Source organism: Ruditapes philippinarum, unplaced genomic scaffold, assembly GCF_026571515.1.
Source record: "Ruditapes philippinarum isolate M1 unplaced genomic scaffold, ASM2657151v2 ctg265_1_1_1_1, whole genome shotgun sequence".
Lineage (NCBI taxonomy): Eukaryota > Metazoa > Mollusca > Bivalvia > Venerida > Veneridae > Ruditapes > Ruditapes philippinarum.
Window position 1 is genome coordinate 666,399 of NW_026855197.1, and position 27,610 is coordinate 694,008.

General features: G+C 32.2%; 2 protein-coding genes and 1 non-coding gene across 4 annotated transcripts; all 3 read left to right on the plus strand.

Moving 5' to 3' along the window:
- Positions 1–582: 582 nt before the first annotated feature.
- On the plus strand, positions 583–14,844 carry LOC132742444 (cell cycle checkpoint protein RAD1-like). Of its 2 annotated transcripts, none has more exons than XM_060730876.1 (8): positions 583–798; positions 7,697–7,852; positions 8,828–8,922; positions 9,420–9,531; positions 10,262–10,384; positions 12,076–12,140; positions 13,888–14,032; positions 14,662–14,844. In XM_060730876.1, exons 1-8 carry the CDS (start codon positions 682–684, stop codon positions 14,698–14,700), a joined length of 852 nt encoding a protein of 283 aa, XP_060586859.1. In that variant the 5' UTR covers positions 583–681; the 3' UTR covers positions 14,701–14,844. The 2 variants fall into 2 exon arrangements, with proteins under 2 accessions (XP_060586859.1, XP_060586860.1); XM_060730877.1 differs by lacking the exon at positions 583–798 and adding an exon at positions 5,363–5,492.
- On the plus strand, positions 5,375–5,537 carry LOC132742454 (U1 spliceosomal RNA). The gene has a single exon (XR_009627432.1). It is a non-coding gene; the product is annotated as a U1 spliceosomal RNA (small nuclear RNA).
- A 2,081-nt stretch (positions 14,845–16,925) lies between the features above and the next one.
- On the plus strand, positions 16,926–27,031 carry LOC132742441 (argininosuccinate lyase-like). The gene is made up of 15 exons (XM_060730873.1): positions 16,926–17,190; positions 17,540–17,612; positions 18,311–18,505; positions 19,274–19,357; positions 20,408–20,562; positions 21,092–21,169; positions 21,716–21,846; positions 22,477–22,539; positions 23,082–23,196; positions 23,609–23,693; positions 24,075–24,134; positions 24,998–25,081; positions 25,734–25,814; positions 26,216–26,322; positions 26,534–27,031. Exons 2-15 carry the CDS (start codon positions 17,598–17,600, stop codon positions 26,676–26,678), a joined length of 1,398 nt encoding a protein of 465 aa, XP_060586856.1. The 5' UTR covers positions 16,926–17,190; positions 17,540–17,597; the 3' UTR covers positions 26,679–27,031.
- Positions 27,032–27,610: the final 579 nt, after the last annotated feature.

Consider the following 27,610-nt stretch of genomic DNA (forward strand, 5'->3'; position numbering starts at 1 on the left):
AATCCAACAACTTCTGCTCCAGACGTTATGGGAGATAGTTACTTGTATGTGAGATATAAATGATTTTAATCTACTACATATCAACACGAGATGTCCGATGTTAGATAGTTATTGAAGTTAAAATAACATTTACAATGTCATTAAGAAAATATCATTATTTACACGAATTAAATTCAGAAATATTGCACGAACCTAGCTGATAAAACATTCTGTAATAAAGTGTTTCCTTGATTTTTGTTTCAAATTTATATAAGCATTTTATATATTCAATAAACTCGTTGTTGTTGAAATTTTCTGTAATTCTTTTAAACTATTTTCTATGTTTGCTTCAGAATTATATTCACAGATTTAACTGATGAAGCTAGGGTCCTTCAAATATAATCTATTTCAAAGAGACTGACAATAAATTGCGATCCCTGAAATTATCCATGGATAAAAACTTTAAAAAAAATATGATTTCTTATCCGAAATTTTAAAATATTTAGTTTATTATTATCACAGAGATAAGCTCCATGAAAGCTCAAGTGACAATAACAATAGTCATAAGGTGCGCAAAAAAATAAATGAGTCGCAAAGGGGAATGTAAGCACGTACATATCATGAATGCATTTTAAAACGCACCGGTTAAATAAGCCGCGCAATTTAGTTTACATATTAGCTGTATAGAAAAAACTTACAAAAATGCCCATGGCTTTGTCAACACAAGTTGCTTCAGAAGATGAGCAGTTTGTCCTGATTGCTAAAATTGACAGCGCTAGAAACGTATCGAACATCCTCAAAGCTATTCATTTCAAAGAGGTACATACAAAATTTGAAAATGAAATCTTCTAATCTGCTAATTTACTTTTCCTTCTTGCCATAATTTTGGCAAGTTAAGATTGCAGACTCAAAACGTAAACAAGGGTCCTTGTTATATTTTAAAGCCAATTAAACTTGCCATGATTTTACGACAGACTTTTGGACAGATCAGTGTTTGTCAAATAGAAATTTGAAAGACACTGTTCAGATAAAATTAGCCCAACAAATTGTGCGCTTGAGGGATTTTTATTACAAAAACGATGGTCACTTACGATTCAAAACAATGCGGAAAGTTTTCCTTCTATGTTACAGTGTATGTGCCAGCTACCAGAATCTCATCGCTAACTTTGACAGCTTCAAATACTTATTTAAACTCAATATTTCTTCCACAAATAAACATACCTGGAAAGCTTATTCAATTTAAGAGAAAATTGATCAGAAAGTTTTATGTTTTTAATGCATAACGCTTATAAATACTACACATGTCAACGTTTTTTATTTTACTCTAAAACACAACCTAACAATAGTTTATTGATAATTCTAACACGACCTGCATTTTTCACTATTTTGAATATAGAAGAACCGAAATTGTGTGTGCAATAGAGTCACAGTTGACGTTCTATATTTAGATATGTGACGTAATCATTATACATGTGACGTAACCACTAAAAAATCCGACGGGCTTAAAATAAGTACAGAAACAAATCAGGCGCAATTTTGCTTAATATCAGGTACGGCAGCATTTATTTGTTGATGTCTTGTTAGAATCGAAATAATATATCCAAATCGGTGATTTTATCGCTTGATAACATCACTGTTTGTTGTCAGATGCGCATCATTATATCACTCGGGCTACATCCTCGTGATATAATTCCTCTCATCCGAACTCCAAACAGTGATGTTATTGAGCGATAAAATCACTGTTTGGGATATATTATTTCTTACATCTCACTAGCTTGTCAAGTATGTACTGCAAAAAATCCGTTGTCAACTCACCAAATGGAAACGGAAAAGACTGTTTCACTGTTCAAGTGTTTTTTTTCTTTTTCTGCAAATGTTTTATTTAGCACTTTAAATTTATTATTGAAGATCTGGAAATGGGTATCTAGGCAATACAGTAACTCAAACGTTTAGTATAGAAATACACAACTGTCATTTTGCAATTGATCAATACTGTATGGTTATCTACCGGTATATGTTTATTATATTTAAATATTAAGAGGATATTTTTTCGTTTGCGTGAAATATGGTATATATTTTCACGAAACATGATACGGCGAGTGAAAATATGTGGCATTTTATCATGTTGAGTGAAAATATATATCATATTTCACAAAAAAACGAAAAAATAACCTTTTTATTTAATTTCATTATCAAAGAAAATGGTAACGAATCCCCTTGCTTGCTGCCAACTGCAATTGAACAGCGCGCAGTAATTTATGCGTAGCACGCGCTGTTTGGCGCTACATTGTGACGTCATGTAAACAACTCTTTAAACGACTGTACAGCGTTAATTTACTGAATTAAAATATTGGTGTTCGGATTAATTTTCTTAGTTAGACATTTTCTATCATGCTAGATAGTTTTCAAAACAAAATTCAAGAAAAAGTTGTTTTGTATTTATCAGATTTTTCAAACAAATCGGCGAAAGAGGTCCCTCAAAACAAATATGAGTTTTTGACTTCTTCCACTTTCATATTTATATTTCATATTTATTTTTAAAAAAATATGAAATATATTTGACTGATATAGCACCATATTTCATGGGTAAAATTAAATAATGATGCCTTGGGGAGACCCCATATTTGGGTCAAGGTAAGTGGTACTATAGCAAATATAATGTTAGATAAGACAGTATATTTGGATGATGTTCATATTGTAGAAACTTAATTATTTCTGGGGTCATCGTAAAAAGTTACACACTAACTCATTGGCTCTATTCAATATTAATCTATATAACCGAAAAAAAATAACAAACAAACACAGAAGCTGAAGTGTCATCCTGGCCAAAGATAACAACTTTTCGTGTCTTTTAACTATTACAGCTATTATTACTATTATTTAATGTTTTATATAAAGAATGATTTGAACTGGTCTCTGGAATTTGATTCCAAACTTTCTATTTCACAAAGTGTATCAACCTCCAAAGTTTTGTTTATCAAGGAGTTTGCTGTTTGATTTCTATTTTTTTTTCTTACACAATTTAGAAATCATTACAGGAAAATGAAAAGAACAGGAAAATGAAGATGAAAATAACAATAAACATGTTAAAATTAGAAGGTCACGTTTCCTTTTATCAAGAAAACATGATTTAGAAACACAGTTTTTTTTTTCAGTAACACAATAGGTAATTTCATCCTCTCTTTCACACAATTACGTAGGAATATCACCTAAATCATTTACGTCTTACCATTTTCCGCATATAATATATGTAAGAAAACCGAAGTATAAGTTCTATGAATTATGTGATAAATAGCGTTGTTTTTTTTAAAAAAAAAATTTGTAAACGAAGATTATGCTGAGAAATTTTACATTTTCTTTGGTTATCTTTCTTGTCCAGGCAATATGAGAAAAGATCCTAGTATTGTACAGTACACGGCACACTATAGGCAGTCTGTTGTGATGGATATTCATATCATTATTATTTTGAAATTTGAAATTCATATAATTTTTGTCCTTCAGGCCTTTTTCTTCCAAAGAGTATGGATCCTAATTGAACATTACCAGGTTCTGCAATTATTATACACATGGTGAGACGGAACAAAACACTCAATCACGCAGCTAAAAGCACTGCTAAAACTAGTAAAGATCTATAGAATTATTTATAACCTTCATAGAATCTGTTTGAGAACGGTGAATGTCATATGGAGGCAAAGTCCATAAGACTTGAACATCCTTGTAGTAGATGTGGATAGCCGATTCAAGTCAATTATAGTTCTTGTTAGCCTGCCATGATTTCAGGCTGGGGCTTAAGGGCTGCAATCATGTTTTTACATCAGTTTCATGCATTTATTGGCTGTAGTGTACTCTGTCATCAAAACATTTTATTGCTGTTGTTAATCTCCTGCTTTGGGGCTATAAAACCACCACTATCTTCTCAGAAACTAAGATACCCAGAGCTTACATATTTGCATTGTAGCATTCATTGCCTTGTCTTGTGGTCCTCTAGAAAAGTTATATAAATCATGCTCCTTGGGTCAAAATTCAACCAACCCCCTGGGGCCATTTAGTTTAAGGAAAACACATTTCTTCTGCTTGTGGAGAACTACCAGAAAATCCTAGAGCATATTTGCATTGCTCAATTGACCTTAACATACGCTTTCTATAGCATTGAATCTTCTTGTGGCCACAGCTTAGGTATTTCGTAATATTTATTTCAGACACAAGCAGGCTTCTGAGTAGAATTACCCAGTTACCTAAGCTACAGTAGCTGGATAGATTTCCCTAAATAAAAAAATCCAAAGTCCCTGGCTGGATTTGAACCTACAACTGTGACTTAATTCAGGGATTGAGGAGTCAGAATGCATTTCATTTTATAATCACAAAATGTGAACTTTTAAACTTTACCAATTTTTAAACATTATTACGAAAACTTATTTTACACCAAACATAATTATTTACAATGATTTTTGGTTTAAGAAAAATTTATAAATAAATTTTTAATAAAGTTTAGCCCCTGGGGGTGTTTATTAGGAATTTTACGGTATTTGGCATGTAACATCACCTTATGGACTTTTACACCTGCCTCTGGCTTTAAACATTATTATGAAAACTTATTTTACACCAAACATAATTATTTACAATGATTTTTGGTTTAAGGAAAATTTATGTTTTAATAAATGCTATCCTTTTGGAAAGTTTAGCCCCTGGGGGTGTTTAATAGGAATTTTACGGTATTTGGCATGTAACATCACCTTATGGACTTTTACACCTGCCTCTGGGTTTAAACTTAAATGATTTAAATATTTTTGTGTTACAAACTTAGATATTTGGCTGGAGCCTGGAAGCAATTCCTAACAAACATCTGTAAATAGTTTATAGATAATTCAATTTTGGATACTAGATCTACTTGATCCATATTGAAATATTGTGACCTTTTCTAACTATATATCTCAGGTGAGTGATCCAGGGTTATGGCCTTCTTAGGAAACTATGTAAGTTTAATATGTGCAAATATTTTCACATGTAGATTAAGTTCGTGTCATGCACTGATTATATACAACATAACTGGAGGTAACTCCCATACATGTATCATTGTAGTGTAAACAGAGTAACTGGCCTTAATAGTCAAGCTATTTTTAGAATGACTATAGAAAATGGATGTACGTTAATTAAATCTAAGTAAATTTTCTACTTTATTGCATTTATTGTAAAATCAAAATTGTGTAAGTTGAAATTATATTTAAACTTATTAAGAAGAAATTGGTAGGATTATAATGATATTAATATTAAAATAATTGATTGAATGGTTCATTTAATAAACTTGGTTAAATTTATGTCTCTTTTATGATTAAAGAGTGGTCGTAAGTTTGTATTTGTGTTGTCGTATAAAATCTGCAGAAAATGTGTGGAAATCATACTTACCTGGTACAGGGAATACCGTGATCAGCAAGGCGGTTTCCCCAGAAAGAGGCCCCTCTATTGCACTTCGGTTGGGCTGACGTCTGCGATAGCCCCAAATGTGGGTTACTCGGGTACGCAATTTATTTGTGTGGGGACTGCGTTCGCGCTATCCCTGAATAACCAACCAATGATTAAATTAGAGGAAATATTACGAATATACAAGCCTATGGTTCGTTTCTAGCCATTTGCTTTTAATGAGTAAAAAATTTGCTTAAAAATATCTTTATTTGTACAACTATCTCTGAATTTTGCAAGAAAATATAAGGATTTGTTTAAAGCTCTAAGGATTATGGCAACATCTTTTTACTTGCATACATTTAATTTTTTTGTGTCCCCTAAAGTGGGGCATTTAGATTTACCCTTGTCTTTTAGGGGGCATTTAGATTTACCCTTGTCTGTCTGTCCGTTCTCTTTTGTGTCCACATAGCACTTTTTAAAAAGTATTTGACCTAGGGTCATGAAACTTCATATAAATGTTGATCAGCAGGTGTTGTTTGCACCTGTGTATTTCATGTGGATATATTTAGTATTTTTAGAGTTATTGCCCTTTACTTAGTAAAAATTTACAATTTTCAACTTGTGTCACACGTAACTCAAAAAGAATTTGACCTAGTGTCATGAATTTTTATGCCCCCACAGAGTGGGAGCATATAGCGTTGCACTTGTCCGTCCGAGTGTCCGTCCGTCCGTCTGTCTGTCTGTCCGTCCGTACGTCTGTCCGTACGTCCCGAAATCTTGTGAACGCAACTCCTCTGAAACCGGTTGGCAGATTTTGCTTAAACTTCTAGGGATGAGCAACCTTAATGTGTAGATGGTAGTAAAGGAAGGAATTTTTGCTGCAACCAAATTTAACAGAATTATGGCCCTTTGTTGATTTTTTCACTATATACTATGTAGAAATTTTGTGAACGCAACTCCTCTTAAACCGGATAGCAGATTTTGCTTTTACTTCCAGGGATGAACAACCTTAATGTGTAGATGGTAGTAAAGGAAGGAATTTTTGCTGCGACCAAATTTAACAGAATTATGGCCCTTTGTTGATTTTTTCACTATATACTATGTAGAAATTTTGTGAACGCAACTCCTCTTAAACCGGATGGCAGATTTTGCTTAAACTTCCAGGGATGAACAACCTTAATGTGTAGATGGTAGTAAAGGAAGGAATTTTTTCTGCAACCAAATTTAACAGAATTATGGCCCTTTGTTGATTTTTTCACTATATACTATGTAGAAATTTTGTGAATGCAAACCGGATGGCAGATTTTGCTTTAACTTCCAGGGATGAACAACCTTAATGTGTAGATGGTAGTAAAGTAAGGAATTTCTGCTGCAACCAAATTTAACAGAATTATGGCCCTTTGTTGATTTTTAGTTTTCAACTTGTGGCACATGTAGTCCAAAAAATAATTGACCTAGAGTCATAAGATTGACAGAACAGTGGCGTGTGGGGGCATCCGTGTCCTATGTACACATTTCTAGTTACAGGAATGTTGATCAGCATGTTAAGTTGTGCACCTGGGTATTTTTGTGTGGATATATTTAGTATTTTTAGAGTTATTGCCCTTGACTTAGTAAAAATTTGCAATTTTCACCTTGTGTCGCACATATCTCAAAAAGTATTTGACCTAGAGTCATGAAACCTTACAGGAATGTTGCTCAGCATGTGTAGTTGTGCACCTGGGGTTTTGCTTGTGGATTTATTCTGTTTTGTTAGAGTTATTGCCCTTGATGTAGTAAATATTTGCAATTTTCAACTTGTGTCACATGTAGCTCAAAAAGTATTTGACCTAGAGTCATGAAACTTTATAGAAATGTTGATCAGCATGTGTAGTTGTGCATCTGGCTATTTTCATGTGGATAATTTTGTTTAGTATTTTTAGTGCAAAAATTTACGATTTTCAACTTGTGTTGCATGTATCTCAAAAAGTATTTGATCTAGTGTCATGAAACTTTACAGGAATGTTGCTCAGCATGTGAAGTTGTGCACCTGAGATTTCTCTTGTGGATTTATTCTGTTTCGTCAGCAATAGATCGAAGCTTGCATTACCTCCATTGGCTGCAGTTTTGAGGGACATTCCCAATTTATCATATATTAAAGACTTGATAAGAAAAAGTTTCACAATTCTTTCATCTGCATGTAAACTGATAAAAATATCTTATATATTGGTGCTACATGTATAATAAAATGGAGATAAAATCTAGTCATTTACACTAATTTGAAAACCTAAATATTGTAGAAATATAAAAATGAAAATATTCTTATTTCATTTGCCAGACAGCCACAGTGTTTGCCAGCCCTATGGGACTAAAGGTTACAGTAGAGGATGCCAAATGTATACAGGCAAATGCTTTCATACAGGAGGGAATTTTTCAGGAATTCACTATCAAGGAAGAACAACTTACATTTAAAATAAATCTCACAGTATTACTGGTTTGTGCTCATTTTATTAATTTTATTAATTTATTTTAATATAAAATATATAGATTACTACAAATTTAGCTTAGTACAAATGTATATAAAATACTGGTATATCGAGTAAGACCCCGGCATCTCTGTCATGATTGATAGACCCCACTCTGACCTTTTATTTGAATATAAGTAATAGATTTAACCACAAAATTAACACTGACATGTTCTCTTTTGTTAACAAAGAGGTTGTGGTGAAATTGTTATTGTAACCACTAATCTTATAATAAGATTTAGATAGGTCAGGGATCTATGCATTATACACATATGTTAAAGATTTTCCATTTATGGCCAAGGGGTTGCCTTTAATTAAGTGTCGAGGCTTCAGAATTGTAGCCAAAATGGATTTGAATAAATGGAATCTATGTATCTCCTAGCTCCAGCAGGTAAGGTGGTTTTTGACTCTTGGTGTTACTTTATTTAGTTTGTAACATCCGAGGTTAGCCAAAATCATCTTTCCTGTTTCATCGTAATATTACCTAAATTGTGTTGTTGTGCCGTAAAACCAAACAAAACAAACAAACAGGTTGAAGTTTGTGTGCAGTAACATTAGAAGGCAGTTCAGTAATTACTAATTTACTTAACTGACTAGGTTCTTAATTTTATAGTGAAAAATATATATGAATGAAGGGTAAAGGCTCCTTTTTCAGTGTATTGTCATCAACAGGAGATGAGGTAGCATTTAATGTCCGAGCTCGAAGGACAGAGGATTTAACAAGTCTGATTGCTTGTGCTAAAGTAAATGCACAAAAAAAAATCTTGATTTTTTTTATTAGCATCTAACTATTACATTAAAGGACTGTCCTACTAACACTAGTCAGCATCTATGTCATGAAGTTTTGGTTGAGGTTTCTGTGTTATTCTTGAAATTTTGATAAAAATATACATGTACATGTACATCTGATTCAGTAATTGTGTGTTTTGTTTGTGTATATGTAGGAATGTTTGACTATATTTGGAAGTGGACCCGTGGCAGGATCAGCAACAAGTTTAAAGATGTGTTATGCTGGATATGGTTCTCCATTACTATTAATGTAAGTTTTTCATTATATATCGGGCATGTAAAATTATCAAAGCAGTATTGGAATTAGTGGTGTTGGTAGTTTTCACTTGGGATCACAGCAGCAAGCCACATTGAATTTACCAGAGCACAGGTTAGCCCCAGCATCATTCCTGGACATGTGGTCAAGCAGTTCACCAGTACTAGATGCCTTCCCTTTCACAAGAAACTGATAACTTCTGTACATGCCAGATCAATTGCACAGTGCGAATGACGGTAGAAGGGAATTCATGATCAATCACAACAAAAGTGATCTGCACTCTCAGGGAATTGAACCCAGATCACCCTATTCACAGTCTCACCTATTGAACTGACCAGAATGGCTCTCAAAGCTGTATTTCAGTATTATGTCCTTTATATACTTTCTTTTTATGATACCATCAAGTATTGAGAAAAAGTGAAGCATGCAGCTTCTCAGACAGCTCTTGTTATAAGTCATGTGGAGCTATAGATGTTGATTATGTATTGTAGACTTGAAGAAGATGGTGTGCTGACAGACTGTAGTATTAAAACACTGGACCCTGATGAAGTTCTAGATTTTAACTTCTCCAGTACTAATGTCATCAATAAAATTATTATGAAGGTATATTAAAATACAATGTTTTATATATATTGGAATTTCTTTTTCTGAACAGAGATACTGAAATTTATTCTATGTTTTTAGATGAGATATTGTAAAAATAAAAGTGGTACATGTATACAAGTCATATGATACTCAGATCACACTGTTTGGAGCTTGGAATTAAACTTCTTAGAGAGGTACAATGCTTAGTGTATATGCACACACAAAATAACAAAACAAGTTGCATTTTCTTTTTTATCAAATATATAAAATTATGATATGTCTCACTGATTAGGTATCTATTGAAACAATAAAGTGTTGTTCTTCTAGAAATATAACATGTTCTTGTATTTATACATGTGTATTGAAGGTAATCATATAGATCTATACCTGAATCTGTGTTAAATTTTTCACTTATCTACATAATATTAAGAAGGCATGGCCGAGTTGTTATCAGGTCAGATTTGTAATACAACGATTGCTTTCCGCAAGCTGTTGTTTTCTTGAGCAAGAAACTTTACTCTCATTGCTCAGTACTGGTTGGTTCAGGAATGGATTTGAGAGTGTTTCTATAAGCTTCATTCACAATCAAACTAAAATAAATTCTGTATGAAGGAACATCAAATATTATTAGTCTTGTTGAATACAATGTCTTGTAAAAATATGAAAAAAATAATTTCATTTGATTTTTTTCTTGAGTAGGTAGCACAAAGGCTAGACCAATAATATAGACTAATTTGATATTTTACAGACTGAGTGTTTAAAGGAGGCATTTAGTGAGTTAGATATGACAAGTGACGTGTTAGAGTTCCTGATGTCACCCGATACACCACATTTTAGACTGTCAACTTTCGGGAATGCTGGCAGTACGTTTGTAAGTATAGAACAACACATGGCAGCACATGAAGTATAAATCGAGCTCATATTGTGTTTTTGTGATCACAAGACATCTTTTTCATTTAAGCTTGACATATTATCTGCATAACTACTGAGCAAATAAATACCAGCCAAACTTGACAGGAATTATTTGACCTAGGAATTATCTGACCTTTATGATTTTTTTAAGAGTTTAATTACATGTACTAGTATAATTTGTGTGGGAATTGTGTGCCTTTCATTGAACAGAAAGACAAGCAGTTTCCAATAATAATTGCCAGAAAAAGGAAGAAATATTTTGTATGACACATAACAAAATTCTTATGTAGATAAAAAAAACTAACCTGAATTTTACCCATTGATTGCCTAGAAGAAATGTTTTCAAAAGTAACAATATGTGTTAATAATCAAGTACGAGGGTTGTCCCAATATTCTGTGACAAGATTGTTTAAAAGCTAAATGAAACAGGTACGACTTTTATATTTTAATATGTTATAAACCCATATAATTTAAACATTTTCACAAATTTTCATAGAAAAATATCAACAAACAACAAAAATATGCCATAAACACCATGGCAACTAACTGAATCGCGGCGCACGTCCAACGTCAAAGACCGTGTTGAATCTATATAAGGCGCCTTTCTCAAATACTCTCAATGGCTTTCAAAGCAATAATGGTACCCAGTAATCGTTAATTTCTGATTTAAATCATGTGGTTGTTAATGTCTGTTGAATGTTTGGATGGCATACATTAATTTTTGCTATACGCGAACTTCTGGTCTCGTTACACCTGTTTTTTGCTGTAGGAAATAGGCGGCGAAGATCGGTCTTCCTATCCGTGTTTTCCATATTTTCGCTTTTTGTAGCGCAAAACTCTGGTTCCGTTCATGCCTTTTGTACACAAGTGCTCAGGACATGTTGCTAAACTGTTCTATTTGGTATATTTGTTGAAAATCGTAACATGTGTCATCTCGAAATAGTCATGAAACCTGAGTGACCTGTTCACTGCGCCGCAAATTCTTTGAACGTCGCCATTTTAACTTTCCTATTTTATATGAGATATTTTCATTTATACCTATCTTTTTCGTTTCTTAAGTTATTTAACTAAAATTTTCTGAGATGATTTAAACATAGCAGCAGATGAAGTCAACCTGACATTGTGCAGACACATCATCAGATATTTGAAATATACGTAATTAATTTCAGCCTATTCATAACAAAATGTAAATTATTTGACGTGCGCCGGCAACTCAAACCAATGTCGTTAATACTGAAAATTTCTAAGTAACTTGAGTAACTTTTTTGTAAATGATTTGTTGTAATGTTAAATAATAAACTTAACTGTTGTATGTGTGAATTATTTTCAATTGGCGTTAAAAATGAACCGGCTATAAAATTTGTCACGGACTTTTGGGACAACCCTCGTACATGCATGATTTGGCCATATGTTTGTTTTTCTTTTGCCACTGTTGTCAGTATAGTCAGATATAGTTAGAAGAAAAAAACCCACATAGATGAAATTATCATACTAAAATAGATAAAGAAATACATGTACCTTGAAAAATCAATGATTTCTGGGAGGCTACCTTCAATCTTCTACTATGGACACTCCCTTGAATTTACTGGTAGACTATATCATTGTAAACTACTGAAATAACTTTATTGTAAAGGTAATTTTACATTTCAGTCAGATTTCCCAAAAGATTCAGATATGATGGAGTCATTTCAATGTGCACAAACTCAAACAAATAGGTATAATGTTGATTTTCTATGATATATCATGAATCACAAAAATAAAATGATACATTTTCCATCATGCCACATAATATGTTTACCAGTAGTTATTGTAAGACTTTTGAACATAATGATAGTGTTAGCATCTGTGTCTGTATGAAACCCGAGTTCTTGTTCCTAACCACCAATTTTTAGCTTGTTTGTTTCGAAGAAATAGTCAAGCTATTATCACTGCAAATCGTTATCATTGTTGTGCAAAAACTTTAGCCCATTATTCAAATATTTTAAAAGTGACAGACATGAAACTTGGAATATTTGCTTATCATAACAAGGTGCAGTTGTAAGACAAAGGGCATAATTCTGAAAACTTCATTTTTAGCTCGACTATTCACAGAATAATCGAGCTAATGCAGTCACCCATTTGTCGGCGGCGGCGGCGGCCCTGTGGTTAAGTTTTTGTATGTAAGCTGGTATCTCCATAACTGCTGAAGGGAATGGATTGAAACTTCACACACTTGTTCTCTGTGATTATCTAAGATGATTGGCACAAGTCCCATAACTCTGATTTGCTTTTTTTCATAATTATGCCCCTTTTTCGACTTAGAAATTCTTGGTTAAGTTTTTGTATGTAAGCTGGTATCTCCATAACTACTGAAGGGAATGGATTGAAACCTCACACACTTGTTCTCTGTGATTATCTAAGATGATTGGCACAAGTCCCATAACTCTGATTTGCTTTTTTACATAATTATGCCCCTTTTTCGACTTAGAAATTCTTGGTTAAGTTTTTGTATGTAAGCTGGTATCTCCATAACTACTGAAGGGAATGGATTGAAACTTCACACACTTGTTCTCTGTGATTATCTAAGATGATTGGCACAAGTCCCATAACTCTGATTTGCTTTTTTACATAATTATGCCCCTTTTTCGACTTAGAAATTCTTGGTTAAGTTTTTGCGTGTAAGCTGGTATCTCCATAACTACTGAAGGGAATGGATTGAAACTTCACACACTTGTTCTCTGTGATTATCTAAGATGATTGGCACAAGTCCCATAACTCTGATTTGCCTTTTTACATAATTATGCCCCTTTTTCGACTTAGAAATTCTTGGTTAAGTTTTTGCGTGTAAGCTGGTATCTCCATAACTACTGAAGGGAATGGATTGAAACTTCACACACTTGTTCTCTGCGATTATCTAAGATGATTGGCACAAGTCCCATAACTCTGATTTACTTTTTTGCATAATTATGCCCCTTTTTGATTCATAAATTCTTGGTTAAGTTTTTGTGTGTAAGCTTGTATCTCCATAACTACTGAAGGGAATGTATTGAAACTTGAAGGGTTTGTACCTTTTCGGACAATTTTATGTATTCATATAGGTAAGCATTATTATACTCAATGAATCACCCTTGTGACAAATTTTCGAATAGTCGAGCGTTACTGTCCTCCAACAGTTCTTGTTTTATTTACGCTGCTTTTGAACTTAAAATTTTGTGACAGTGGTTGCTCTGAACAAAAGAGCCTTAACACCTCATGTGATGCTCTTCTTTAAAGAATTCATTGATGCTTTTCTTTAACAATTTCACCTCTTCATGAAGGCTAAAGTACTTATCTGTCAAGAATGTAGACATGAAATTATGTTCTAATATGACAGTAATTTTTGCTTTTTGCAAATGTGTTTTACTTCTTTTAATGTTAATATTGTTGAAATGGGACAAAAATTAATATTTTATATATTTATTTATCATTTCTTTAACTGTTTAGGTATAAGGTATCGTTGTTAAAGCCGTCAGTGAAAGCCCTTGCATTATCATCTAGAGTGTCTATACGTACAGATAACCGTGGTTTCCTCTCACTACAATATATGATCAAAAATGAAGACGGACAAGTCTGCTTTGTTGAATACTACGTAAGTTTTTATTGAAATGTAATTGCATGTGTAATTTGATATATTTTGATATAAGTAATGCTTTCAGTACGTCTTGAGTAGTAATCTTACATCAATAGTGTTAAGCTGGAGTATTTTGTCATAGAATAATAAACTATCCAATGTACTATTGCTTCAAACATGTTTTTATTCTTTCAAATCTATAAATCTGAAGGTCATATTGATTTTTGGTTGTCTGTATGTATGTTTGTTAAAAACTAACCTTGGCCATAACTCAGAAGTCCCTCCACCTACAGCCTGACACTTTGCAGGTGCATGCACCTTGAGCTACCCGCCACACAGAGGCCAAAGGGTCAAAGGTTAAGCTCACCAGGGTCAATGCCCTTTCTGGGGGTATGGGGGTATGCAGAAAATTGTGTTATATTAAGAATCTCAATACATAAAAACTATAATGTTTGCCATTAAGCCTTAAGGATGTGCAAAGTAAACATTTTCTCTAATAATGTTTGTCAGATTTGTAAAGTGTCAAAGTTGCATTGCATTTGGTTTGCTCTATTTTATTGTAATGGCTATGCTGATATTCATTGAAAATGATATTAGGGGGTTATCAAAAGTTTTGGTAATAATAAGATAATGATTTTGTGTTACAGTGTGCACCAGATGAAGATATTGACGAACCGGAACATTGAGTATCGGCAGTTTTATGAAAAAGACCAAATTGTTGTTAGTAACAGCAACATGTTAGCACATCCCACACATTGCCAGGCATTTATATTGCCCCCGAAAATAAACTTTATACAGAATAAATGATATAAAGTTAATACTGTAATTCATGGGATGTTTTTTCTCTCTGCATTTGCACTGTTAGAGTATGTTCTAAAACTGTTTTAGTTTGTATTTTCAAAATCATACAAAGTATGAGGAGACAATGAAGTCTGTAAAATAATTCAGAGAGTATAGGTGTAATTACCTATGTATCTTGTTTGAAACATTGAATAATTTAAGGGAAGAAATTATGTTAAGATTTACTTTAATCATTGAATTGTCTCCCTTGATTTGTTATGAAATAAAGATATCTTAAAAAAGAGGAAATATTATGTTATAATTCCAAAAATTAAACTAGAAATTGTGTTCCTATATATATTAAAAGTAAATTAAAGTGAATATTTGTAACAGAACCATCTTTATAACCTGACATTTATGACTGGAATAAGATTGATTCAAAATGTTATTCAGAAATTTTTGTCTATAACACTCATACATGTGAACCCTACCGATTTGGGCGGTAGACTACCGATTTTGGCCAACTAAGACCCCCCTACCGCTCGGGGTTTACAAACTACCGATATTTCATTTCAAAAGCAATAAAAATTTTACAACACAAGCGTTTCGGTAATCATGATCAGTGTAAACATTTATTGACTGGTTTACCGATATCGATTCGTTTTACCCATCCACAGTCTGTCTATTTCACTAAAAATGTAACACAGTCTAATTACCTTGACCTTGGTATCGGCAAATTTGTTTGTATATTGTCAGTTTTTCACAGCTTGACTTCGGGGTTTATAATTGCTGATAACAGTAATTAGGCACATGCGAGGGAGACTAAAATCTGGTAAGTACCGTTTATTGTTAAACAAATACACTGTCAATTAATGCCAATTATGTTATTTTGAATGAAAATTGTTAATTGTCATGGCGATTAACATGCATCCACGACAGGTGTCTACAAAATGTAATATTCTGTAAGGCTATGATTTACATCTAATTGGAAGGATCAATTTAAACTGTTTTAAATTATGAAATGATGAATAATATATTAGGTATGATAATTGATATTTTTTTCTGTTTCAGGGATCAGAATATACCATGGAAGCAATGCATTGGGTATGGGTCTGACAACGCTAGTGTCATGGTTGGCCGTCACAACTCTGTCCTATCTCGTATTCGTGAGAAGCAACCTAATCATTTAGAGAAAATAAAATTAATGAAGCTTGAAAGTGTTACACTTTCAAGCTTCATTAATTTTATTTTCTCTAAATGATTAAGTTTCCAGTTTGTTTCAATTAAAATAGGTGAATCAGTTCACAATCTTCAGTTGTTTTGGTACAAAATTATACATGTAAGTTATTTACATACTTCATGACTGATCATTAATTTAAGATGTCACTTAGTTATTTTTATACTGTTGATTTATACTGTTGATTTCATCGCACATGTACACGACTACATGTTGACTTTGTCTCAGTAAATCAAGGTACAAACTAACTTAAAATATAAAATTTTAAAAAAGTTAACAATAAACAGTTCAATGTGTAAGATTGTAATTTTATCTTAAGTGAATAACTGGCCTGAACACAATGTAACTGTGTCATAATAAAGTAAGTGCCTGCCATGTTAGAGGTCACAAATTAAATTTTCAGTCTTTTCATACCTAACACCTAATGGGCTGTTGTATGCCTACTAGGCCATGGATTAACTACTAGGCTATGGATTATTTAATAGGCCATAAATTATCCAATAGACCAAGAATTGCCTTATAGGCCATGCATTGCCTTATATACCATGGTTTACCTAATAATCAGGTCAAGGATAATCTAATAGGCCATGGATTATCTAATAAACTATGGATTACCTAATCTAATGTCATGGATTACCTAATAGGCCATGGATTATCTAATAACCTATGGATTACCTAAAAGGTCATAGATTATCTAATGTCATGGATTACCTAATAGGCCATGGATTATCTAATAAGCCATGGATTCAAGGTTGGACATGGTTCTATCCATTTTGCGTCAATATTTGGTACTGGTTTCGAAAGCTGGTCACTTGTTAAAATTCAATTGGGATTATATAATGATAAAATAAAGACTCATGAAATAAAGATATCCGGTAAAACTAAACATTTTTGAGTAAAGCAAGGATATAAAACTGCCTTATCAGTAACAGGTACACACAGTGTCAACATTGTCTCACATGTGTGTGTAAATTAAGTAAACTGTTTCTATATTTATCAGCAAATTCTCCCTGAACAATTACTGATAACAAGATAATTTAACAGCTTAATTTGACAAAACTTTCTGACAGATGGAAAAGAATTGATTTTATCTGTTGCTAAGTGACCAGTATGATTATTGCTGGTAGTGGAGATAAAGAGGTTTGAATCAACATATCAGGTGAGTTATTCTTTAATTGGTTATTAATTGGTTATTGATAATCTAAAGCTAAACGTTTGTAAATTAGGTCATACAATAATTATTTGTTTTACTAGCTTTTTATATAGATAGAATGAATACATGAAATTAATGCTAATTATTTTCTTATTATCATGTCTACTTGTACGATTGTAAATTTTCTCTGACAATTCATGTCTTAATTTAGTTTTCTTGTTTCCATCAGTTTGATCTGCAAATTATTACTTGCGTTTGACCTGTGGATTATTTCTAGCATTTTGACCAGTTGATTATTTCTAGCATTTTGACCAGTTGATTATTTCTAGCATTTTGATTAGTGGATTATTTCTAGTATTTCAGCCTTTGATTGCTTCTAAGCAAGTGGATCTTAGTGTTGTTTCTTGAAGAAGATGGCAACACCAGAGGTATGTTATTTTGTTTTCATAAAGTTTGCACTGTAGCATAGCTCAAAGTTTTTCAGGTCAGTAAGAACTAATTGGACTCAGATAGTTGACTTATTGGACTCAGATAGTTGACTTAATATTGGACTCAGATAGTTGACAAGCATTTGTACAGAGATACTTTGCTTAATTTTAGTGAGAGTTATTTGGCCAGTTGGTTAAGTTGACTGACTGAAATTCATTAATTTCTGCCAGGTGTGAGTTCCCAAACTCTTGCTGAAGAATACTTTAATATGACATGGCACTCCAGTATGCTAGTGAAAGGTTCCACTTAGGATCAACCATGGAAGTCTGCCTCCAATACTTAACACAGTCGGATCTTGGCCAGGCAAAATGTCTAATTGGTTTGTGACTGTGCATGATAATTAAGTGAAACCTCAATAAGTGAACAATGTTTGTGCAAGTTATATGTTTGATATACTTTCAGCTAATCTGACTGTAAACATTTGTTTACACTTGTTTTTACTATGCCCCTACCAAGAGAGATGGGAGGTACATAGATTTAGTTGTTGTCCATCTGTAAAGCTGTTTATCTGTAGACTGATAAAACAGTGGTATGTGGGTTAATTTGTGTCCTATGGAAACATATCTTGTTTACAGTGATGTTTGCAAATTTGTGCTTTTTAATTGAGTGTAAAATACTTTTTTTCCCTTGTAAACAGGGTAACAAGCTATGGGGTGGTAGGTTTACTGGGGCAACAGACCCGGTAATGGAGAAATATAATCAATCAATATCGTATGATAAACGCATGTGGCGTGAAGACCTTGACGGAAGTAAAGCCTATGCTAGATGTATACACAAGGCAGGTCTTCTTACAGAACAAGAAATGTTGGCCATTGTCAGTGGTTTAGATAAGGTAAGACTTAGGCAATAATTCTAAATCAAGCCACATTAAAAAAAAAACATAATTTAACCCTTAACCTTCTAAAATTTGTATAATAGACTTTGCCTTGCTTTGAATTTGGAACAGTCCATTCAATATTTAAGGATTTTCACTTTTCAACATCAAAATACAAAACATTCAGCTACCAGGTCAGGCTGCACAGATGTGCTGGCTAGCCTGTCTATACTGTTGGTAAAGGCTAAATTATATGTGGTTCCAACAGGTTCAGGAATTTTCTATGTTAGTAAAATATTCAGATCTTTATTATAAAAGGAGACCAAATTACCAATGTCTTAACATTTAAACCTTTGCTTTTAGCAGTGCCAAATAAAAGATCAGGAACCTTTCGTAGAAATATTGCGAATTTTTTGTTATGTACACATGTATTTGCTCAGTTTTAGCCAAATTATCCACCTAGCTTAGGTCACACTTATTACAGTAGAACATTAATAATTATGGAAATGATGAAATCATCCATAGTAAGTGTTAAATACTTTGAAAAAAAACAAACAAATAAAATCCTAACTATATCAATTACATGTATATCAAAAGTCGAATAACAGGTGCTTGCTATTGCAAATTACATGTTGCTATAATATATAAAATGATATATCATTACTTAATAATAGTTGGTCTGTACAAGTGGACACTGTCAGTGTGGTTTTCATAGACTGGCAATTTAAGATGGATTCAACCATTTTTTAAAAAAAATAATAAATTTGTTTAATTTGTTCAATACAGATAGGTGAAGAATGGTCAGGTGGTGTTTTTGAGGTCAAACAAGGTGATGAAGATATTCATACAGCTAATGAACGTAGACTCAAGGTAATACATGTACATAATACAGTTTAAAGTGTGACTTTTTATGGGGGTTGGGGACTTATAAGAAAAAAACAACATTGATAAGATCCTTTGGTAAATTTATGACAGAGGAAATATGCCAGATGTAATTGAAACTTTATTATGCCCCCGCTAAAAGATTGGAGGTGTAAATGTAGATTTACCTTTGGGGTTACCTTGTTTGGGCCTCAAAAAAGAAAAAGAAAAATGACTTACCTATGTTCTGCTGCCATGCTGTCTGTCTACTGACTGACAGAATAGTAGAATGTTGGGGAGAATCTGTGTCCATAATCTGTGTCCTATGGACACATTTTTAGTTGAGTCTATTATTGTAATGAAATGCACAGTCCATATTGAACTGAACTATAGTTTTGATTGTTGAACTTTTCTGATATCATGCTTATAGCATAATTGATTTTGTTCAGTGGTTGTCAGTCACTTTTTTATCAACAATAATTGCATTTTTCTTCAATAATTAAGTAAATAAATTTATTTCAAACTTCGTAAATGCTAATTGTTTAATGTCTATTTTGAGAATGTTGACATTGAAATTTGGGCATCAAGAAAGCAATGCCTGACCTCATATACCATTTATAATCATTTGCAGAGTAAACTATAGAATTTCCAAAACTTCAGCATTTGTTGCTGAAATATTGTTAATCATGTTAAAAATAAAAAATTAAAACACCCAAGCTTTTATCTGAAATAAATCACGTCATGTACATATCTGTACGGACACATGGTACTGTAGTGTAGACAATTTAGGTAATTTTGATACCCTCCTTAACGAGCCTCAGATAAAAGTGTCAATACAATCAGAAATAAACAAACTAGTTTGTTAGTTAGGAGAAGAACCTAGCTGTACTGTGTCAAATGTTTAGGTCTGAAGTTATGAAATCTGTATAGAAAAATGTTCAAAAAGTGTCCGGTTTATGGTCCCCGACCAGTACCATGCGCCTAATGTAGTCATTACCATTTATATTTAATACACACTTAAAAATCACACAAAAATCCCTATACATGTCTTACAAACAGGAACTGATAGGAGATACAGCGGGAAAGTTACATACAGGTCGCAGTAGGAATGATCAAGTTGCTGTGGATATGAGATTATGGTTTAGAAAAGCTGTGAGATCATTGAAATCTCGTCTTGTTGATCTCATGAAAGTTATGGTTCAAAGAGCTGAAAGGTGAGAATAAAAATTGTTGTGTTCACCAGTAATTATATTTTCATGAATTACATAGTTAAAAGTAAAATACGATTTTTTTTTTATGAAAAAGATAAAAAATAAAGTCATTCACAGAATTTACATAAAAATTGGTCAGATTTTTCAAAAAAAGTATTGAAAATGATATTAAGCTGAATGATGTTGCTCTGATGCCATTGATGTCTATATATATTGTGTGTTGTTTTTCTCTCTGCAATATTCCATTTATGAGATGACTTGAATACAGAAATGTAGACAACGTGACATCTGATAAAAAATCATAAAAATTACTTTATATTTTATTGAGAAATGCTTGTTATTGAAATATTTCATTTTTTGAAGATTTCTCACTTCTAGAAAACATTTGTAGGATTCTTTTTGAAGATTTTATTATTTAGGTTTGATTATTTTCTATTTATGTTTTATTAGTATGTTCTTTTATTCGTAAGAAAAGAATATGTGTTTAGTTTCAATTACTCTTTTTATAATAAGTGTGTATAATATATTTAAGTGAGATAGATGTGTTAATGCCAGGATACACCCATCTACAGAGAGCTCAGCCAATCAGATGGAGCCATTGGATGATGAGGTTAGAATTAATGTTTTATGTATCTATGCTGTGAAACTTAAGTAATCGTTTTAATCACTGATCAAGACCAATATTTCGATCTTTAATTTCCACTGAATTATTCATGTATATTAACTTTCATATATGTATATGAACTTACAATATTCGGTTATTCCTGTAGTATCTTGATTCCTAATACTGCCATATCCATGTTTACATTACATAGTGTATATTATCAGGCATTGAAAATAGTGGAGGACACGACCTGCTGGCACCTGTTATTTATAATAATTATATATGTGCCTTGTAATGTTTATCATTTAAAAAAAATTAACAATGAGTCTGTTTTGAAAATATAAATAAGTTCCCCAGTGTCTAGGTTAGTAACATGTGTTGTCATAAAAGTTGATATGAAATAATAAATCAAGACCAAATCTGAATCATATGGTGAAAACAATAAGAAATAAATAAATTATTACAGATCCATATGTTAATGTACCATTGGGAAAAAATATCATTTGATGAAATAAAAAATGTGATCAAACCATTATTCTCTGTATATTACAGTTATGTTTGGATGTTGAGGAGAGACTATGAGAGACTGACCCAGTTATCAGACAGATGTAATGTATGTCCACTAGGAAGTGGTGCCATTGCAGGAAATCCATTTGATATAGACAGAGTTACCCTGGCAACTGGTAAGTCTTTAACTAGACTGATAAATTTCATGAGTATTTTGGTCAAATTTGCCCTGTTTGATTAACTTTAATTGAAATTTACTAACTAGGTAAGATGGAACCATTTATGTGTTACAATCTGTACATAACTGTAACTTCAATATAACTACTCCGTATCTATTTATAGTATATTTGTGTAATATCACAGCGGCATACAAATGTATTTTAAAAAAATATTTGAAAACAAAAATTTTAGTTTGTTTGAACCAAAATGTGTTAAATATATGCAGGGACAGTTGTTGCATTTGCTGTCAGGCATGGTTACTTATTGAAAAAATAAAACCCAGTAGAAATGTAACGTTTTCTGTCAAAAGGTCTCTTTTAAGTGTATAAATAAATAGAAAATATTAAATAAATTTAAGTTCATTACTGAATTTATTAAGCAAGTTGACTATTATTAAAGAGAATAAACAGTAATTGATGTGTCTGTAAGTCTAAAATGATTTTTGAAAATGATTTTTCAGCTAATTTAAAGAAAAATAAGATAATGAATTTTTGTTTTATAACACATTTTTGTTTTTATAAGGGAAATAACTCTTCTTTCTAGTGTGTAAAGGGAGACAACTTATGATTCTTATTTCATTTTTTCAGATCTTGGTTTTTCTGGTGTAACTGATAACAGTTTGGATGCAGTCAGTGACAGAGATTTTATAGGTTAGATTTTTAATTTCATTATGGGAAACAATTACCAGCTAACTTGCTGAAGATCTTCAGTTGTACTTACCAGTGGGTGTCTCCCCCTGTCCGAGGTCTTCATATCATTAATGCAAATACTTTAAGTTTGAATAGTTTTAAAACAATGGTTTTTGGGACTTGAGAAGTTGTACATGTCTTCGATTGATATGGTACTTCCATCGCCTGTTGTGAAAAGACTTATTGATTAAACCATGTCTGCAATTTGTTTTGTAACATGTAATGAATCCTTTCAGTAAGTTTTGCTCAATTGCTCCTAATGTAGTTTAAATTTCAGTTGAGTTAGGTGAGTCATTTCAATTTCAGTTGAATAAATTGAATTTAAGGCAAGTTATTTAAGTTTCATTTGATTCTTTTAAATTCTGGTTAAATTAATTAAATTCAGTTGAGTTAATTAACTATCATTTGATTTATTTAAATTTCAGTCACTTTATTTAAATTTCAGTTGAGTTATTTCAATTTAAAATTCAGTTAAAATTTCAGCTAATCTATTTAAATTTCAGTTGAGTTTTTGTCCTGGGCAAGTTTAATGAGTATTCATATAAGTAGATGGGCAGAAGATTTGATACTGTACTCCAGTAAAGAGTTTGGCTTTGTTAGTCTGTCTGATGCTTACAGGTAACTTCTTACATAAACAAACTGGCCTCAACTAGTTTCTTACTAGTGCTAGTGAATAGTGATATATTTAGGAAAAAGATATCAATTCTTAATGTATTGTTGTGGATAATGCAAGGTTTGAGTTGAAATGCATTCTGTGTTTTTTTTGTTGTTTTTTTTTTAACTTTTAAACATTGTGCAGGACATATATGGAAGCAATTAAGTTTTCCCATTTTTTTTCAGTGTGTTAAAGCTTGAATTATAAAGAGTAATAAAACTTCCTAAATCTGTACTGAATTTTGTTTGAACATAATTAACAATTATGTAATTCTAAGACCAATTTTTTCATACTGAATTTTATTTAAACTGTTATTACTAATATGCACTTCTAAGACCAAATTTTCAATAAAATGTTTTCACTTTATTGTTGTAGTACAGGAAGCAGTCTAATGCCACAGAAGAAAAACTCAGACAGTCTAGAATTAATCAGGGGCAAATCTGGAACAATATTTGGAAGAGTAAGGTTTTCTTCTTTATTTTTTATCATATTATTTTAAATAATTAAAGATGAAAGAAAAACCGATTCTTATTATTTTTTTCCTTATTGAAAGTTTTCTTTATTTTGTATTGTAAATCTCAATAGAATCAAAGGGGAGTAAAAAAATTAAATACCTTAAAATGATACAACACCAGTTACCCACCTTTGATAATTTACATTTTGTTTTTTAGCAATAATTAATGTCCTCAAATTTTTGTAAACTAACTGCTTCAATTTAGACATTTAGTACTTATTTAAGCGAACATGTTTGTTACAAAGTTTGACCCAAATCCTCAATGCATCTTGTCCTATAGACTATTATCACCATGACATTGTACATTAATTATATATTATATTTCAGTGTTGTGGGTTTATGATGACATTGAAGGGATTACCTAGCACATACAACAAAGATTTACAGGTGTAGTATAATAATCATTTATTATCATTTTGTCATAAGTTATTGCACAACACTGCTAAACTAATATAAGTTTTGAATATGGAATCATCCGTTGTTATTCAAGGAGATTTCAATGTCAAAACTTTACAATTCAGTGGCCAACAGTACAGAATACAAAGATATGCTGCCTGGCCTTACTTACCAATAATTTATACAGAATTTATTTTTGTTTGATTGTGTAGGAAGCTATAAGCTTATAGACACACTCTTTGATCGTTCCTGGAACCAACCAGTACTGAGAAAGTACTGTAAAGTTTCTTGTTCAAAGAAGCAACAACTGACGGTGTTTGAACCCATACAGCTAGAAATCCTTTGATAACTTGCCTGACATGTTAACCAGATGGCCATGTGTCTACACTTTATGGTGGTGGCTTAGGGCAGTTCAAATTCTCACTAATACATTGTATTTACAGAGTTAAAATCATAAAAGAAGTTTAAATGCATATGCAAGAAAATCTAGCCTAACTTTTTGCTTTCCCTACCAGCTAATCTTGTATTGCAACCATGAATATAGATATGCTATGAGATATCTATGAGGTAAGAATCTGTTACAAATGTATACAATTTTCAACACCGTTAATACTGGTCAATAAATACATACTTTGCAAGGTGAACTAGTGGTCACACGTTGTCTGCCTCTAACCCAGGGATCATTGATTGGTGCCATTGTGGGCTCCATCTGTGTTTCTCCATATGGCACCGGTACTGGTTTAGTTCCAGATAAGAAACTCCAACTTTAGTCTTAATAGAGCATAATTAGACATTGTCAAACTAGATATATATATATTGTATAGTAATGTAGGGTATTATTTATATAATCATAGGAGGATAAAGTCGCCATGTTTGATGTGTACGACACACTTGAAGATTCTCTACAGATAGCTACAGGTGTTATTTCTACACTAAAGGTTATTGTCTAGTTTTCTAGTTAAAATATCTTTCTATGCATGCATTCTAGTCCATTACCATCTGTAGAAGCCAAGGACACTTTAATTGCATGAGGGACATTTTAATTGCATCAGTGCAAAGTTAAAAAGTAATTCTATGATACTTTTTTCAAAACTTAGCCATGAACATAATTTTAAAATGAAATGTTTGTTAATGGTTTGTTTTAAAGCCTAATTTAAATCTGTAACTTTAATAGAAATTGACACATAAATCTGACTTGAGTTTATGTAAGAAATACATAGTTTTTTTGTCAACATTTCATTTTCATAAAGTTATTCAGTGGCAGAAATAAAGTTATTAAGTTTTTAGCCCAGTTTTGTGAAGAATAATATACTCATCCTGATATCAATGCTACACTTGTTTAAAATTTTACTTAAAGCTTAATATCTCATTTGCCAGTGGACATCATTTTCAGCTGAAATTAAACACATGTCTTTAGGATGATGGCTATAAGTCATGGGCTAAGACTCTTGACCCCATAATTACAACTTTGATTTTTCACTGAATTATTTCCTTTTGTGAAGAAATAAAGTTCCCGCATAAACCTAGGCTTTTGTTCTTCCAATATTTTATTTCAATAAGATGTTTATTAACAATGCAATTTACATGTAGATACATGAGGAGAAAATGCAGGCAGCACAGAGTCCAGATATGTTAGCCACAGATCTGGCATATTACCTAGTAAGAAAAGGGGTAAGTTAAACAATTGTTGAGTTTATTTGTCAGTTTGTAACAACGCTGTCATGTTAGTTAGTTAGGAAGAGTGTTAATTTTAACAACTTTGTTCTTGGTAAAGAAATCATTGTTTTACGTGGCAAAGCAGTAAATAACAATAAATCTAATATTATTAATAAGCTGTCTGTACAAACTGGAGATCCAATTCTGTACCAGACTGAAAATAAAAAAAATTTACCAGACTGAAAATAATTTTTTTTACCAGACTGGATATCAAATTTTTTACCAGACTGGATATCAAATTCTTTACCAGACTGGAAATGAAACACAGGACATCTACCATGAAGCTATATAATTTAACTTTGAGTAAGTATAAGTGCACCTTTATAATTATTTTACTTACTATATTTTGATTTCAGATACCATTTCGTACAGCACATGGTCTCTCAGGTAGTTGTGTGGCCTTGGCAGAAACTAAAGGTTGTTCCATAGATAAACTGACTTTAGAGGACTTAAAATCTGTCAGGTAGGAGTAAAATTATTTCTTGACAGCTGACTTAATAATGTGTTGTCTGCACAGTCAGACAAGGGGCTTTCAAATACTAAAATGTATTCTGGTTGTAGAAAAACATGGAAGTGAGTCCCTTATGATTTAACAATTGTGTACCAGCCCTAATTATCCTGTATTGTACACAACGTTGTACATTTATATTCATAACTTATTGTACATATTTCAGTGGTGAGTTTACGGAGGATGTATTACAGATCTGGAGTTATGAGACATCAGTGAGTCAGTACAAAGCTTACGGGGGTACAGCTAGGACCAGTGTTCAAGACCAGATTCATAAAATGTTAAACTGGTTTGGTCAACTAACAGTCTGATTTTAGTGTATCTTATTATCTTAGGATAAAGTTAACCATTTTGTTCTATGACATTTATAAAGTACATAATGTTTACCTTCAAAAGGTTTAAACCTAGTTAAATGTATGTATGGTTATGATCATTCAATTAAAGGCACATAATGCCTTGTATATTAAATCAATATTGTTTTCACATTATGATATTGCTTTACATGATTTCTTTGTTCTTATATGTCAAGGGACTGCATTAAATTTCAATTAATTTAATTTTCAAGAATTATATACATGTACATGCATATCTCAAATAAATATGATCTTTATTCCAGTTGTTTATATTATGTTACATATTAAGTTGTTAAAATTTACATAGCTAGTTTAGTGACACAATCGCTAAGTTTTGAAAACATTGATGTAATTTGGTGCATTTAAGAGAGTTCTAAGGTTCTCTATTTATTACTGAAAGTTTGATAAATAAATCAACAAATAAACCATTTATATAGCACAATTTCCTTCTGAAATAGCAGAACTTTTTATCAATATGAATCATTTTCAAGTCTAATACAAATCTAATTACCTGCTTTAATGGCCCTTAGAAATTATACCATAATAAGATATGTACAACTATTGATATAACGTCTGTGAAATTATATTCTTTATAGTGATTAATACTAGCTGGCCAATAGCGAATCATTATCTGTAGATCACCTCTTATCAGAGCGCTGGACTGTGAATCGGGCGACCTGGGTTCCAAATCCCAGATGGTGCAGGTCACTTTCATTGTGATTGATCGTGAAGTCATTCGCACTGTACCTCTGCTCTGGTATGTACAAAAGTTATCAGGTCCTTGTCAAAGTGAAGGCAACTAGCACTGGTAATTACACTGCTTGATAGCCTGCCTAGGAACGTTGCGGTGGTTGAACTGTGCTTTGGTAAAATTAATGTGCCCCTCTGCC

Coding starts and splice junctions, on each gene's coding strand:
- LOC132742444 (XM_060730876.1), top strand. CDS start 682: ATGCCCATGGCTTTGTCAACACAAGTTGCTTCAGAAGATGAGCAGTTT. Junction 7,853..8,827: donor TAAATCTCACAGTATTACTG/GTTTGTGCTCAT, acceptor GTGTATATGTAG/GAATGTTTGACTATATTTGG. Junction 10,385..12,075: donor GGAATGCTGGCAGTACGTTT/GTAAGTATAGAA, acceptor TTTACATTTCAG/TCAGATTTCCCAAAAGATTC.
- LOC132742441 (XM_060730873.1), top strand. Junction 23,197..23,608: donor AGTCTGTCTGATGCTTACAG/GTAACTTCTTAC, acceptor TTATTGTTGTAG/TACAGGAAGCAGTCTAATGC. Junction 26,323..26,533: donor GAGGACTTAAAATCTGTCAG/GTAGGAGTAAAA, acceptor TACATATTTCAG/TGGTGAGTTTACGGAGGATG.